The sequence below is a fragment of the Nerophis ophidion genome, linkage group LG14 (genome assembly GCF_033978795.1).
Source record: "Nerophis ophidion isolate RoL-2023_Sa linkage group LG14, RoL_Noph_v1.0, whole genome shotgun sequence".
NCBI lineage: Eukaryota > Metazoa > Chordata > Actinopteri > Syngnathiformes > Syngnathidae > Nerophis > Nerophis ophidion.
In genome coordinates this window covers 42,299,492-42,317,427 of record NC_084624.1, presented here as the reverse complement: position 1 = coordinate 42,317,427, position 17,936 = coordinate 42,299,492, and the positions used below count along the sequence as shown (strand labels likewise).

General features: G+C 40.5%; 1 protein-coding gene across 2 annotated transcripts in view; it reads right to left on the bottom strand.

The window, feature by feature from the left end:
- LOC133568697 (neuropilin-1a-like) overlaps nucleotides 1-17,936 on the bottom strand; it is a 184,109-nt gene that overhangs the window by 103,620 nt on the left and 62,553 nt on the right. For both annotated transcript variants that reach the window (XM_061920789.1, XM_061920790.1), the window contains exons 4-5: nucleotides 5,608-5,835; nucleotides 1,790-1,960 (exon numbers count right to left, since the gene is read on the bottom strand). In XM_061920789.1, the coding sequence (XP_061776773.1) occupies nucleotides 1,790-1,960; nucleotides 5,608-5,835 (399 nt within the window). The remainder of the gene's footprint in view (nucleotides 1-1,789; nucleotides 1,961-5,607; nucleotides 5,836-17,936) is intronic.

Genomic DNA, 17,936 nt, shown 5'->3' with positions numbered 1-17,936 from the left:
TGTGTCAGCAAGTTGTCTTCAACCTTTTATAACCTTTCTTTTCATCTGTGCAGTTAAAACATCTTGATGTCGAGGCCTTAAACGTCAATCATGTCACACTTATCCCTCCCAAAGTAGATAATAAACTGGACTGAACTAAAGGAAAAGTGAATGTGCGTGACCACGGAGGTCGTGACCTCTGCACGTCAGCATTCCAAAGGAGGGCACGCGGGGTTGAAAGTGCACAAGCTGGATGCGACCGCCATGCACGCTGCACCGCCAGACCACAGACGTCTTGGTTTTAAGTGCGCGTGCACGGCAGAAAAGAAACAAAAAAAAAAAAGTTGCTATGTTAAATGTAGACAAATGAGACGTTTAAGTGTCGCTAATGTCCCTCCGAGGACGCGGGGCGGGCGTATGAGGTCAGGTATCGCTTACGTTCTACAAACAGAGCGGACAAGATGGATGTCTTACTTTTACTTTTACATGGCAGTCGCAAGCCCTTAAAGGTTACGTCAACACGGAGTGGCATCGAACCATAAATTTTTTTTTTTTCTGGTTATAAAATACACCAATAAGTGCTTTTGAAAAATATCATAGAACTTTTGGTGGTAAGAATAGAATACAATAAAATAGACATTATTGTCATTATATTTGCATATAACGAGATTAAAGACTTCAACTTAAGGTGCGGTTGTGGGAACAAATATGGGGTAAAATAAATAACACAAGAGGTAATAAAAGAAAAACTACCAATTGAAATAAACAGACTACTATCCAATAAAAATAATAAGCAATCCTGTACAATATACAAAACACTATAGAAATACAAAATACTGTACAATATACAGAACAAGAGTACCGAAGTAATAATAAAGAAGCACACGTAGCAATGTTTGCATGTCCATCCATCCATCCATTTTCTACCGCTTCTCCCGTTCGGGATTGCCGGAGCCTATCTCAGCTGCATTCGGGCGGAAGGCAGTGTACACCATGGACAAGTCGCCACCTCATCGCAGATGTTTGCATGTCATGGGGCTGTATTACATAGGCCGTGTGTGTGGGAATAAACTGTGGCCATTTCATTAGGTACCAAAGACACTGCAAAAAGTCAGTGTTCAAAAACAAGAATTTTTTTTTTACAAAAAATAGCGGTATTTTATTTGAACTTAGAAAAATTATCTGCCAATAGAACAAGAACATTCTGCTTGTCAAGACTTTCCAAAACAAGTAAAATTAGCTAACCTCAATGAACCCCAAAATACCTTAAAATAAGTATATTCTCACTAATAACAAGTGCACTTTTCTTGGTAGAAAAAAAGAGACCTTTTTGCTCAATATGTTGAAAAATATTATTAAATTAAGTAAATGCTAGTGCCATTATCTTGACATAATGATATGCGCTCGGCATCATGATTTCTTTTTTTCATGCCTGAAGTAAGAAATTATTAGTTTAAAAAAGTAGTTTTATACTTGTGAGTGTTGATCACACAGCTTTGCAACAGTTGATATTCTAGTTTCAAGCATGTTTTACTCAATATAGGTCATCAAATCCCAGCTACAAGCTGTAATATCTTGCTGAGATCATTTAAGACCAAAACCCTTAAAACAAGTAAAACACTATAACATAAAATTGACTTAGTGAGAAGAATTATCTTATCAGACAGAAAATTAGCAAATATCACCCTTATTTAAGATATTTCATCTTACTTAGATTTCAGTTTTTGCAGTGGATGTTTAGTGAAACTCTGACTTTACTATCTGAAAGCAACACAATGGATTAGTGACTCTGCCTCCACCCATCGCTCACCTTTCTGCGTGTGCCCTGGGGGGAGGCTCCTCTCTCGGATGGTGTAGTTGGCAGAGAAGCCCTCCCTGGTGATGGCGTTGTCAGTGGTGATGGTCATGGACAGGATGCCCGTGTAGGAGATCACGCGGCCCGGTGACATCTGGCCACAATAACGACCTATGTGGGGTCCCACTGTGGAGGGAGGCGGAAAAAAATAGGTTTAAATGCCTTTAATATTCATAACATGTATATTAACAGTTCAGTTCAGTTCAGTTCTTCTTCTACTGAACTGAACATGTACAGTGGGGGAAAAAAAGTATTTAGTCAGCCACCGATTGTGCAAGTTCTCCCGCTTAAAATGATGACAGAGGTCTGTAATTTTCATCATAGGTGCACTTCAACTGTGAGAGACAGAATGTGAAAAAAAAATCCCGGAATTCACATTGTAAGAATTTCAAAGAATTTATTCGTAAATTATGGTGGAGAATAAGTATTTGGTCAACCATTCAAAGCTCTCCCTGATGGAAGGAGGTTTTGGCTCAAAATCTCACGATACATGGCCCCATTCATTCTTTCCTTAACACGGATCAATCGTCCTGTCCCCTTAGAAGAAAAACGGCCCCAAAGCATGATGTTTCCACCCCCATGCTTCACAGTAGGTATGGTGTTCTTGGAATGCAACTCAGTATTCTTCTTCCTCCAAACACGAGTTGAGTTTATACCAAAAAGTTCTATTTTGGTTTTATCTGACCACATGACATTCACCCAATCCTCTGCGGTATCATCCATGTATCCATTTTGGTATAGCTCGGTTGGTAGAGCGGCCGTGCCAGAAACTAGAGGGGTCCCAGGTTCGATCCCCGCTTCCGCCATCCTACTCGCTGCCGTTGTGTCCTTGGGCAAGACACTTTACCCACATTCTCCCAGTGCCACCCACACTGGTTTAAATGTAACTTAGATATTGGGTTTCACTATGTAAAAGCGCTTTGAATAACTAGAGAAAAGCGCTATATAAATATAATTCATTTCACTTCACATCTTTGTTTTAGCCCGCTAACAGCCAAAGACTTCAAGGACCTCAACGAAGATAAGATGACAGCACGCAGGCGAAGCAGAAACAAGGAAATCTCAAGGCCCAGCACATTCCGTCACATATTGTGCATACTGGACCTGCTTTGCCTGATATATGTGATCAATCCTTTTAGAGGCGGCCTCAGTGACTATGGAACTTCTGAAAAAATAGAGGGATGCGGGAGTTGAACTTTAGAGCGTAGGGCGAGACTGTAACTAAGTGTGCAGCTCCATGCGCTCTCCTCATGAGCTAAATCGAACTCTGTCTGTATGGTTCCTTGCTTCTTGTCTGTTTAATAGATGTCATCAGTGTTTCAATCAATCAATCAATCAATGAATGTTTACTTATATAGCCCTAAATCACTAGTGTCTCAAAGGGCTGCACAAACCACTACGACATCCTCGGTAGGCCCACATAAGGGCAAGGAAAACTCACACCCAGTGGGACATCGTTGACAATAATGACTATGAGAACATGATACTGTGATACTGATGATACTGATGACTATGAGAACATATGAGAACATGATACTGTGAAAGATCAATCCATAATGGATCCAACACAGTCGCGAGAGTCCAGTCCAAAGCGGATCCAACACAGCAGCGAGAGTCCCGTTCACAGCGGAGCCTGCAGGAAACCATCCCAAGCGGAGGCTGATCAGCAGCGCAGAGATGTCCCCAGCCGATACACAGGCGAGCAGTACATGGCCACCGGATCGGACCGGACTCCCTCCACAAAGGAGAGTGGGACATAGAAGAAAAAGAAAAGAAACGGCAGATCAACTGGTCTAAAAAGGGAGTCTATTTAAAGGCTAGAGTATACAAATGAGTTTTAAGGTGAGACTTAAATGCTTCTACTGAGGTAGCATCTCGAACTGTTACCGGGAGGGCATTCCAGAGTACTGGAGCCCGAAATGAAAAAGCTCTACAGCCCGCAGACTTTTTTTGGGCTTTGGGGATCACTAATAAGCCGGAGTCCTTTGAACGCAGATTTCTTGCCGGGACATATGGTACAATACAATCGGCAAGATAGGATGGAGCTAGACCATCTAGTATTTTATACGTAAGTAGTAAAACCTTGTTTGAACCTGACACTTTGCCTCCCCCCTTGGGTTTGACGAAAGATACATTCCACACGCATCGACAACATCCTCTGGTAAATCCCACATTGTTAATTGTACACATCGTCCGCATTCACTCACTCATGGTAGCATACACACCCCACACATTCATCAAAGGTTTGAATAAACCTTCTAAACCGCAGTTCTGCTTTGGTGTCGCCTCCTTCCTTTTGCTTAGTACAATGTGGCCCACGATGAAAACGACTTTGACACCCCTGCTCTAGAAAGTTGCATTTGGAGATATTTGGTGATACACGTCATTTGTTAAGAACCTGATGAAGGAATGTTCAACAAACGAGAGGCCACTTCTCTCTTATCGTCAGCTGTGTCTGAGTGAAGTAATTAATATTCCCCCGGAGGCCAAATGACGTCAGATGCGACCTCAGCTCAGCTGACCTCAGCTCAGCAAGGGATCAAAGGATAAACTCCACAAGTGTACTTGGGAAAGACTCCCTTCCAGTACATTGTGATGTTGTCATTTGGCATAAGAAGACGTCTCGTTATCTCAATAGCACCGTCAGCAGCGTGTTGGTGAGAGAGTTGTGAGCGCCAGCTAGCAGCATCTCCTTAGATTGTCACATTAGCAGCTCTGCTAAGCTGCAGGATTACATTTCATCACCCGCAGCTGCGAGCATGCGTTCCACAATCTGTGACGGATTAGATCCGGAATTATTTCATCTTTATCCTAGTGTAAAGTTAACACCTCAGGGGGGCTTGCTGCTGATGTCATATTAACACGCTGGAGATAAAAGAAGCTTCGGTATTGGCGTACTTGCCAACCCTCCTGGATTTTCCGGGACACTCTCGAAATTCAGCGCATCTCCCGAAAACCTCCTGGAAGAAATTTTCACCCGAAAATCTCCCGAAATACAGCCGGAGCTGGAGGCCACGCCCTCTCCAGCTCCATGCGGACATGAGTGGGGACAGCCTGTTTTCACGTCCGCTTTCCTGTTATATAAACAGCTTGCCTGCCCAATCATGTTACAACATCTACGGATTTTAATTAAAAAATTCACACACAAGGAGACGAAGCAGAAAAACGAGGAAGTTACAGCCACGGCGACGCCGTCTCTAATAGAGTGATTCTATGTTGTCTGTTGCCATCTCCTGGTGAATGTCGGCTATAGCGTTATGGGGTTGCTTTTTGATTGGCCAACGATTTACGTGGTGTTGTGCACCTGACGGCAAGTGACTCTCGCCAGTACGCAAATGGCAGAACAAAGGGTATTCAAATAGTGAAAGGTAAGTGTTTTTTGTTTTTTTTTAGTAACCAGCAAGCACAGTACAGTTAGTAGAACAACTGTGTTTTTATTACTGTGTATCTGATAGTTGCCGTCTGAAATTCAATAAAATAAATATATATAGCTAGAATTCACTAAAAGTCAAGTATTTGATACATATATATATACTTATATATATATATATATATATATGAAATATATATGAAATACTTGAGTTGGTGAATTATACTCCTCCCCTCTTAACCACGCTCCCAACCACGCATCCGCCCCACCCCCGACCATGCCCCCCCCATCCCCCACCTGCCGAAATCGGAGGTCTCAAGGTTGGCAAGTATGGGTATTGGCACCAATTAAATTAAAACAGTCCGACTGTCTACGAAGTGAGCTCACGTCGTCCTGTGCTCACCTGCAGGGAAGCCGTCCCAGATCTCCAGCCAGTCGTATCTGCAGAGCGCCCCCGGTGGCGGCGTAGTGTCGGGCTCCATGTCGAAGCTGTCGAACTCAACCATGATCTCGGACATCTTGGGGGCGAAGATCATGAAGGTGCAGTCCAGGTTGTTGGGGTACTTGTCGGGGAAGCCCGGCGTCTTGATAGCACCCGTGGGGGCTGTGAAATTCCTGGAACATTCCGGACCTGACAGAGGAGACGTGGATGGGGTTTTAAAAGCGCCGAGGTGTGTTTGGCCAAGTAACAAATTCTTTCACAGAGGTCAGAGGGTTCAACACGTCACTGTCACTTAGGATTCTAATTAAGATAAGATTAGTTTATTTCAAAGGGGAGAATGCAATTCCATAAAACACATGACTACACATGGTTAAAAAAAAGCCAGAATTACCCAGAAGGCTAGTTTTCATCTGTCGTCCCCTGGCCATGATGTAAAAAAAGGCAGTAAAAAATACTATTTAAAAGAAAAAGAAAAAAAAGCACACAATACATATACACCATGATAAAAAATAAAATACAACTTCAATCAATCAATCAATCAATGTTTATTTATATAGCCCCAAATCACAAATGTCTCAAAGGACTGCACAAATCATTACGACTACAACATCCTCGGAAGAACCCACAAAAGGGCAAGGAAAACTCACACCCAGTGGGCAGGGAGAATTCACATCCAGTGGGACGCCAGTGACAATGCTGACTATGAGAAACCTTGGAGAGGACCTCAGATGTGGGCAACCCCCCCCCTCTAGGGGACCGAAAGCAATGGATGTCGAGCGGGTCTAACATGATACTGTGAAAGTTCAATCCATAGTGGCTCCAAGACAGCAGCGAGAGTCCCGTCCACAGGAAACCATCTCAAGCGGATCAGCAGCGTAGAGATGTCCTCAACCGATACAGGCGAGCGGTCCATCCTGGGTCCCGACGAGTGGTCCATCCTGGGTCTCGACTCTGGACAGCCAGTACTTCATCCATGGTCATCGGACCGGACCCCCTCCACAAGGGAGGGGGGGACAACTTCAAAACATAACATTTATCTTGGCATCAAAACAGGCTCATCTTTTAGTGCTGGCAGCTCTAGGCGTCGATAAGCCACATTTTCAACTTTTCCATTCTTCTCAAAATAGTTTATCATCAGGTCATCTGCATCATGCCTCAAAGTTTATGCATTCTCTACTTATTTACATCACGAAATTTAACAACTGTTTTTATGTTACGCCTCTGGTAAAGCATGTTTGTATCTGTGTGGTCAATCAGAGTTACGATGCATGCCCTCGTCATAATTTGTTTATCCGTGCGGTAGAGGCAGCATATACCCATTACTAACTTACAGTTGTGTGAGTGTCACGATGACACGATGGCATCTAGATATTATCGGCCGATAAAAACTTTAAAATGTAATAACGGAAACTATTGGTATCATAATTATCGGTATCAAAAAGTTTAATTTATGACTTCTCCCTACACGGATGCGGCAATAAACCTTATAGGCCAGCCTTTGCGTGTCGGCCCAATCACATAGGCTTTTCACACACTCAAATGCAAAGCATACTTGATCAACAGCCATACAGGTCAAACTGAGGGTGGCCGTATAAACCACTTTAACACTGTCACAAATATGCGCCACACTGTGGACCCACACCAAACAAGAATGACAAACACATTTTGGGAGAACATCCGCACCGTAGCACAACATAAACACAACAGAACAAATATCAATCAATCAATCAATGTTTATTTATATAGCCCCAAATCACAAATGTCTCAAAGGACTGCACAAATCATTACGACTACAACATCCTCGGAAGAACCCACAAAAGGGCAAGGAAAACTCACACCCAGTGGGCAGGGAGAATTCACATTCAGTGGGACGCCAGTGACAATGCTGACTAATACCCAGAACCCGTTGCAGCACTAACTCTACAATATATACCCCCCCCCCGCTACCACCAATCCCCGCCCCTTTATCTTCCGAATTTGGAGGAGTCAAGGTTGGCAAGTATGCTGTAGTATACTCAGGACTGAAACTGTGTGCCTTCATTGTTTTTGTAGCTATTGTTTTGAGGCATGTTTAAAAAAAAAAAAAAAATAATGCACTTTGTGAAAGTCAAAGTATAGTATTTCCCATAGTTGTAATGGGTATCAGGAATATCTCAAGGAGAGCATGTCCCAAAATCCAAGCTGTTTTGAGGCATGCTAAAAAAATAATGCACTTTGTGACTTCAATAATAAATATGGCAGTGCCATGTTGGCACTTTTTTCCATAACTGGAGTTGAAGTTGCCCTGCGATGAGATGGCGACTCGTCCAGGGTGCACTCCGCCTTCCGCCCGATTGTAGCTGAGATAGGCACCAGCGCCCCTCTGTGACCCAGAAGGGAATAAGCGGTAGAAAATGGATGGGTGGATGAATTAAAGTTGTTTTCCTATTTTTGGAAAACGTTGTTTTTGATTGATTGATTGATACTTTTATTAGTAGATTGCACAGTACAGTACATATTCCGTACAATTGACCACTAAATGGTAACACCCGAATACGTTTTTCAACTTGTTTAAGTCGGGGTCCACGTTAATCAATTCATGGTAAATTAACATTGTTTAATGGATCCAGCTGGGCATGACAAAAAAATCAGGCATAATGATGTGTTAATTCCACGACTGTATATATCGGTATCGGTTAATATCGGAATCGATAATCAAGAGGTGGACAATGTCAGAATATCAGATATCGGCAAAAAAGCCATTATCGGACCTCTCTAATGGCATCATATAGCGTACAACATAAAATGTCTACTCTTCACTTTCCCTCACATTTGTTTGGGCCATGCAGGTAAGAAAATCAGCTTCCTCATTTCACAGGGAAAAGCATCTGATTGACTCGACTTCGTAACTAAACGCCACCCTTCTGTCTTTTAAAGGCCTACAGAAACCCACTACTAGTGACCACGCAGTCTGATAGTTTATATATCAATGATGAAATATTAACATTGCAACACATGCCAATACGGCCTTTTTAGTTTACTAAATTGCAATTTTAAATTTCCCGCGAAGTGTCCTGTTGAAAACGTCGCGGAATGACGACGCATATGATGACGCGTGCTTGTGACGTCACCGGTGGTAGTGGATATGTTCTTCCAGCACCGATCACGGCTAAAAGTAGTTTGTTTTTATCGCATAATTACACAATATTTTGGACATCTGTGTTGCTGAATCTTTTGCAATTTGTTCAATGAATAATGGAGACGGCAAAGAAGAAAGCTGTAGGTGGAAAGCGGTGTATTGCAGCTGCCTTTAGCAACACAAACACAGCCGGTGTTTCCTTGTTTGTTGTGAAGCTTTAATATGGAACAGAGCGGTCAAACGAACATGGTTCTCTACCACATATCAACCGGCAGGTTTCGGTGAGAAAATTGTGGTAATAAGTCGGCTCTTACCGTAAACATGAGCGGAGCTTGTGTCGTTCCTCCTGCAGCTGTCAAAGAGGCAGCTGCGACTTTCTTGGCTCGTCCGTGGCCTCCCTCAGAGACACTGGCGGTCACCACCCCGCCCCGACTTTCAGGTATGACTATATAATCTCACTACAACACTAGTAACACAATAAGCAGATAAGGGATTTTCCAGAATTATCCTAGAAAATGTGTCTAATAACATCTGAATTGCTCCCACTGCCTTCGTCTTTTTTTCTCTTCTTCTAGCCCTTCACTCTCACAATCCTCAACCACGAATCTTACATCTTCGCTCAAATTGATGGGGAAATTGACGCTTTCTCGGTCCGAATCGCTCTAGCTGCTGGTGGCCATGATTGTAAACAATGTGAGGATGTGAGGAGCTCTACAACCAGTGACGTAACACGCACATCGTCTGCTACTTCCGGTACAGGCAAGGCTTTTTTATTAGCGAGCAAAAGTTGCGAACTTTATCGTGGATGTTCTCTACTAAATCCTTTCAGCAAAAATATGGAAATATCGCGAAATGATCAAGTATGAAATATAGAATGGACCTGCTATCCCCGTTTAAATAAGAAAATCTCATTTCAGTAGGCCTTTAAAGAAGTGTGATTGGATATATTTTCAGCTCGTGCCACCCGTCTTCAAGAAATTAAAAATGATTAAATTTCGTTTCTGACAACGTTTGTGTCTCGTTTTCATTGGTCGACGCTGCTTTTCTGAGAGGAGTGTCTGACAAAGCAGAGAGAGACAGACATGAGGGAAGATGATACTTTTGTATCGCCTCCCTTTTTCAGCGGATGTGTCCGCAACTGCCGATAATTTTGTCAACTTGTAATATGTTCATTTTGTGAATATACTAATAGGCACTTTCTCAACTTCAGACATTTTGATTTGGGAAAATACATTTATTCGAGGGGGCTCTGATCCCTTTCGGCCTCGCTCCAAAGTACACATTTTATGTTGATTTACTTATACAAAAGTAAACATTAACATGTCCAAAGGCAGTAATAGATGATAAAACAAGGCGGTGTGTGTGTGTGACTATCATTGGTACTTTACCTTGAAATTTAACACACGGAAGAAACCCGCCAGAGTAACAAATGATTTTACTACTTGCGTGTGACCATAGGATGAACAAACATATTATGGTCCTTGGACTATAGTGGCCATAAACAGTTAGCTTCTAGCCCGTGACTGAAAATTAAAACACCAGTAAAAAACGGGCAAAAACGAAAAGATGACATCAGCCAATAATAACAACACAAAGCTTAGTCTTTAAAAAACTAAAATATTGAAATAAAATATGTTAGATAAATATATATATATATATCAAGTATGAAATATAGAATGGACCTGCTATCCCCGTTTACATAAGAAAATCTCATTTCAGTAGGCCTTTAAAGAAGTGTGATTGGATATATTTTCAGCTCGTGCCACCCGTCTTCAAGAAATTAAAAATGATTACATTTCGTTTCTGACAACGTTTGTGTCTCGTTTTCATTGGTCGACGCTGCTTTTCTGAGAGGAGTGTGTGTGTCTGACAAAGCAGAGAGAGACAGACATGAGGGAAGATATATATATATATATATATATATATATATATATATTTATAAACATACATATATATACATGGCTCTTTAATCACTCTGATGTGGCTAAGCCGCATACTTGCAGACCCCCATTTTTCAATAAGGTTTCCGGTTTTCAGTGTCTCTCCCAGGGTTAACATTCTCCGATTTATACTCGGCCAACAATATTGACAGTGTGTCGTAATGGAAATGCCTTTCACGCTCACTGAAATATGTCGTCTCGCCTGGATTAATACATTGCTATCTTTGTCCCAGCCGGTCACATGTAATATGCAGCCTCTGTTATCACACGAAAGTAACTGCAAAGCATACTTGTTCAACTGCCATACAGGTTACACTGAGGGTTGTGATATAAACAACTTTAACATTCTTACTAATATGCGCCACACTGTGAACCCACACCATACAAGAATGACAAACACACTTCGGGAGAACATCCGCACTGTAACACAACATAAACAAAACAGAAAAAATACCCAGAATCCCATGCATCCCTAACTCTTCCGGGTTACATTATACACCCCGCTACCACCAAGCCCCCGGCCACCTCAACCGACGCACAGGTTATAAGTGTAACCTGTATACCTGTTGAACAAGTATGCCTTGCAGTCACTTCCATGTGTCTGCAGAAGCCACATACAACATGTAAGTGGTTGTTCAGGTTGAAGTGGGCGTTAAAGGCAGTGTCATCATAGCACGCCCTTATAATTGTTGATTGGGTAAAAGTCAGTGGATTTTCGACAGAACATCTGCTTTCTAATTCGGTAGTCATCGGGGAAAAATGTGAGCGTTGGCAAGTGTGCTACTGTCAAGAGTCACTCATATAAAACTTGCGGACCGCACTAACATTTATTTATCATATTAAGGTGCAGGTCGTGTGTCTGAGATTCCTGGTTTATACATAACACAAAGCAAAAAAAAAAAAAAAACTCTGTATGTAGTGTTATTTCATATTAAATTTCAAATGAGTTTTGTGGCTCCCATTGTTTTCTTTATTTTGTGAAACGGATCAAAATGGCTCTTTGAGTGGTAAAGGTTGCCGACCCCTGATACATACATATATAAATATATATATATATATATATATAAATATACACACACACATAAAAATGAGTGAGCTGAAATCACTCACTTTTACTCAAAGACGTGCCGTAACTTTTACTCAAAGAAGTGCCCCGAAAAAAAACAAAAAACTGGCCCGACAATTTAAGACCATTGAGTACTGAATTTAAGACCATTTTAGGAATTTTTAATACACTTAATACTTTTTAAGGCCTTAATTTTAGATTCATGAATTTAAGACTTTTTAAAGATCCGCGGATACCCTGTATATACATATGTATATAAATAAACATCTATAAATAAATATACATATATATACACATATATATGTATATAAAAATACATATATATATATATAAATATACATATATAAATATATACACAGTATATACATAAATCTGAGTCTACATATATGTCTATACACACACAAATATATATATAGATATATATATATATGTAGGTGTGGGAAAAATCACAAGACTACTTCATCTCTACAGAACTGTTTAAATTATTTAAATGTGTTTGCCCTTTTTTTTTTTTTAAAAAGCAATCTTGTAATTACTTAATGTCAGTTGTCATCAACCTTTTTGAGTCCATCACCTCCGTCAACTATGTTTTATGTGTGTGTGTGTGTTTATATATATATGTGTATATATATGTATATATATATGTGTATATATATATATATATATATATATATATATATATATATATATGTCTTAATTGGATTATCATCAGGAGAAACTCTCCTGATGATTGAGGGAACCCCTCATGAAACAGTTCTGTAGAGATGAAGTAGTCTTGTGATTTTTCCCACACCTACATATTGCGCTCTACCACGGTATCGAGCACTATTCTCTGGATAATCCAATTAAGACATATATATATATATATATATATATATATATATACATACATATATATACACATATATATATAAACACACACACACACATAAAACATAGTTGACGGAGGTGATGGACTCAAAAAAGTTGATGACAACTGACATTAAGTAATTACAAGATTGCTTTTTAAAAAAAAAAAAGGGCAAACACATTTAAATAATTGTTTTTGTCATTTAAATACATTTCATGGTATTAACCATCTTTGTTAATGATTGGCCCCTAGCTGAGCTTCTGTGTTCGTGTTGACACTGGCCGAGACGTTGCAGCTGCTAATAATTGACTCGGCTGACACACACACACACACACACGTTTGTCGTCATGTTGTGGTCATTGAAGCTAACTGCACATTTCATGATCACGTAAAAGTTAGAAGCGATGTGGGTCAACAGTGTGTGTTGTTGTTTTACACACCTCGTGTTTTTCTACATTTTCACTGTCTATAACTGAACACACTTCAACATGTTCGGCAGCGACTTACAGTATTTGTGTTATTTTCGTTTAAATGTGTTGTCAGAGTCATGCGGTGGATGTGGTCTCAAATATTAAAAAAAAAAAAAGCTAACAGTCTCGATCTCAAGATCATGAGTCACACTTAAAACTCCTCAATTCTGCTGTGTGTGACTCTGGAGTCCCACACACACATCCTCTACTGCTCCAAGCTGGCACACACACACACACACACACACACAGGAAAGATACCAACATGGAATGACAGAGCGTATGTGTTCTCACCTCGCTGGCAAAACCGTGACCTGTTTGACTCATCTGTGCCTGGAGCGAACGTGGGGGCCGGGAAAGATTGAAACAATGCAGGACCGCGGTCAAGTGAGCCCATGAGGCATTAGTAAGCAGTATGACTGTATATGAGGCTAGTAACTCTTCTGGTAACGTGGTTACCCACTACAGGTGGGGGAATAATTGATTTTTTTTAGATGCATCGCAGTCCGGACATGGGCTAATATAAAATTGATTAGTAAACGTCAATAATCTCCGCAATATCGCTAAAATTCGCTCCATTCTGTCCACTAAAGACGCTGAGATCATTATCCATGCGTTTGTTACGTCTCGCCTCGACTACTGTAACGTATTATTTTCGGGTCTCCCCATGTCTAGCATTAAAAGATTACAGTTGGTACAAAATGCGGCTGCTAGACTTTTGACAAGAACAAGAAAGTTTGATCACATTACGCCTGTACTGGCTCACCTGCACTGGCTTCCTGTGCACTTAAGATGTGACTTTAAGGTTTTACTACTTACGTATAAAATACTACACGGTCTAGCTCCATCCTATCTTGCCGATTGTATTGTACCATATGTCCCGGCAAGAAATCTGCGTTCAAAGGACTCCGGCTTATTAGTGATTCCCAAAGCCCAAAAAAAGTCTGCGGGCTGTAGAGCTTTTTCATTTCGGGCTCCAATACTCTGGAATGCCCTCCCGGTAACAGTTCGAGATGCTACCTCAGTAGAAGCATTTAAGTCTCACCTTAAAACTCATTTGTATGCTCTAGCCTTTAAATAGACTCCCTTTTCAGACCAGTTGATCTGCCGTTTCTTTTCTTTTTCTTCTATGTCCCACTCTCCTTTGTGGAGGGAGTCCGGTCCGATCCGGTGGCCATATACTGCTCGCCTGTGTATCGGCTGGGGACATCTCTGCGCTGCTGATCAGCCTCCTCTTGGGATGGTTTCCTGCTGGCTCCGCTGTGAACGGGACTCTCGCTGCTGTGTTGGATCCGCTTTGGACTGGACTCTCGCGACTGTGTTGGATCCATTATGGATTGATCTTTCACAGTATCATGTTCTCATAGTCATCATTGTCACCGACGTCCCACTGGGTGTGAGTTTTCCTTGCCCTTATGTGGGCCTACCGAGGATATCGTAGTGGTTTGTGCAGCCCTTTGAGACACTAGTGATTTAGGGCTATATAAGTAAACATTGATTGATTGATTGATTGAATCTTTTTATTTATTGTAAATAAAGCAATGTAGGCAGTTGAAAAATGTCACAGAGAGATCCGACCAGCTCCTTTATTTTAGGGCACTTATGTTCCAGTTTTGCACACATTTCCATTCATTTAGTAAATGTGCAAATTAAATTTACTGTTTCTTATTACAAATGCACTGTTTTTTAAAGTTGCAAGTGACTAAAGCTTATTTATTTCGTGAAATGAAAACAAATGTAAAACTGCATCAATATATATATATATATATATATATATATATATATATATATATATATATATATATATATATATATATATACCAGGAGTCACCAACCTTTTTGAAACCAAGAGCTACTTCTTGGGTACTGATTAATGCGAAGGGCTACCAGTTTGATACACACTTAAATAAACTGCCAGAAATAGCCAATTTGCTCAATTTTCCTTTAATAAATACATCTATAAATATATAAAAATGGGTATTTCTGTCTGTCATTCCGTCGTACATTTTTTTTCCTTTTATGGAAGGATTTTTGTAGAGAATAAATGATGAAAAAAAAACACTTAATTGAACGGTTTAAAAGAGGAGAAAACATGAAAAAAAAAAAAAATTTAAATTTTGAAACATAGTTTATCTTCAATTTCGACTGTTTAAAAATTCTAATTTTAACCGAAAAAAATGAAGAGAAAAACTAGCTAATTCGAATATTTTTGAAAAAAAATTAAAAAATAATTTAAGGAACATCATTAGTAATTTTTCCTGATTAAGATTAATTTTAGAATTTTGATGACATGTTTTAAAGAGGTTAAAATCCAATCTGCACTTTGTTAGAATATATAACAAATTGGACCAAGCTATATTTCTAACAAAGACTAATCATTATTTCTTCTAGATTTTCCAGAACAAAAATATTAAAAGAAATTCAAAAGACTTTGAAATAAGATTTAAATTTGATTCTACAGATTGTCTAGATTTGCCAGAATAATTTTAATCATAATAAGTTATAATAAATATTTCACAATTATTCTTCATCGAAAAAACAGAAGCTAAAATGAAGAATTAAATTAAAATGTATTCATTATTCTTTACAATAAAAAAAAAATACTTGAACATTGATTTCAATTGTCAGGAAAGAAAAGGAAGGAATTTAAAAGGTAAAAAGGTATATGTGTTTAAAAATCCCAAGCAAAGTAAAAAAAATAAATGAATGTATTTAAATAAGTGAAAACCAAGTCTTCAAAATATTTTCTTGGATTTTCAAATTCTATTTGAGTTTTGTCTCTCTTAGAATTAAAAATGTCGAGCAAAGCGAGGCCAGCTTGCTAGTAAATAAATAAAATTTAAAAAATAGAGGCAGCTCACTGGTAAGTGCTGCTATTTGAGCTATTTTTAGAACAGGCCAGCGGGCTACTCATCTGGTCCTCACGGGGCGACCTGGTGCCCGCGGGAACCGCGTTGGTGACCCCTGATATACACCGTATTTTTTGGACTATAAGTTGCAGTTTTTTTCATAGTTTGGTGATGTATACTCCGGAGCGACTGATGTGTGAAATTATTAACACATTACCGTAAAATATCAAATAATATTATTTATCTCATTCGCGGAAGAGACGAAGAAAATGTCATCAATCGTCACACACACGTCAACCAATAAGTATTCGGCGGGGGAGGGTCATGGCAGAAGTGCATTGTGGGTCATGGAATGTTAACTGCTATATGCTATATACTACTGCCTTTCTCAGCTATTACAGCTTCAACTCTTCTGGGAAGGCTGTCCACAAGGTTGGGGAGTGTGTTTATAGGAATTTTTCACTCTTCTTCCAAAAGCGCATTGGTGAGGTCACACACTGATGTTGGTCGAAAAAACCTGGCTCTCAGTCTCCGTTCTAATTCATCCCAAAGGTGTTCTATCGGGTTCAGGTCAGGACTCTGTGCAGGCCAGTCAAGTTCATCCACACCAGACTCTGTCATCCATGTCTTTATGGACCTTGCTTTGTGCACTGGTGCACGGTCATATTTAAAGTGGAAGGGGCCCGCTCCAAACTGTTCCCACAAGGTTGAGAGCATGGAAATTGTCCAAAATATTTTAGTATCCTGGAGCAATCAAAGTTCCTTTCACTGGAACTAAGGGGCCGAGCCCAACTACTGAAAAACAACCCCACAATATAATTCGTCCTTTACCAAATTTCACACTCGGCGCAATGCAGTCCGAAATGTACCGTTCTTGTTAGACTTGCGTGGCATATTGTTGCCGGATTCGGTCCTCTGTGGATGCGTCAGAAAGAACACAGCAAAAAGGTAAGAACTAAGGGATTTATTAAACAAAAAGAGCTATGAACAAAAACACTGGTACAAATAGAAAAGGCAAATAAAAGCGATAGCATGGAAAGCTAGGTCAAACTAACCGAAACACAAACATTTGGCACAAAGGCACACAAAAGGAAACACAAAACAACTAGCGTGAAAGTTAGGAATAAAATAAAGCTTAGCGTGAGAGCAAGCGAAATCGAGAGTGGGAGACAAGTCATAAGCAGATGTATGTGAACAAACTAAGATCCGACAATGAGTGAACAGAAAAAGCTGGCTTATAAGAGGTGGTGATTAGTAAAGACAGGTGTGCTGGAAAAGAGAGGAGCAGCTGAAACTAATGAGTGACCATGGAAACGAACAAAACAGGAACTAAGCATGTCAAACCGCAGAGTGATATAAAAATAGAACAAAAATAACAATATGGTGATGATCCGACCATCGGATCACAACAGTTCTCCTGTCAACCTCCAAACCCAGACTGGTCTATCAGATTGCCAGATGGAAAAGCGTGATTCATCACCCCAGAGAAGGCATCTCCACTTCTCTAGAGTCCAGTGGCGACTTGCTTTACACCACTGCATCCCACGCTTTCAATCAATCAATCAATGTTAACTTATATAGCCCTAAATCACTAGTGTCTCAAAGGGCTGCACAAACCACTACGACATCCTCGGTAGGCCCACATAAGGGCAAGGAAAACTCACACCCAGTGGGACGTCGGTGACAATGATGACTATGAGAACCTTGGAGAGGAGGAAAGCAATGGATGTCGAGCGGGTCTAACATGATACTGTGAAAGTTCAATCCATAATGGATCCAACACAGTCGCGAGAGTCCAGTCCAAAGCGGATCCAACACAGCAGCGAGAGTCCCGTTCACAGCGGAGCCAGCAGGAAACCATCCCAAGCGGAGGCGGATCAGCAGCGCAGAGATGTCCCCAGCCGATACACAGGCGAGCAGTACATGGCCACCGGATCGGACCGGACCCCCTACATAAGGGAGAGTGGCACATAGAAGAAAAAGAAAAGAAACGGCAGATC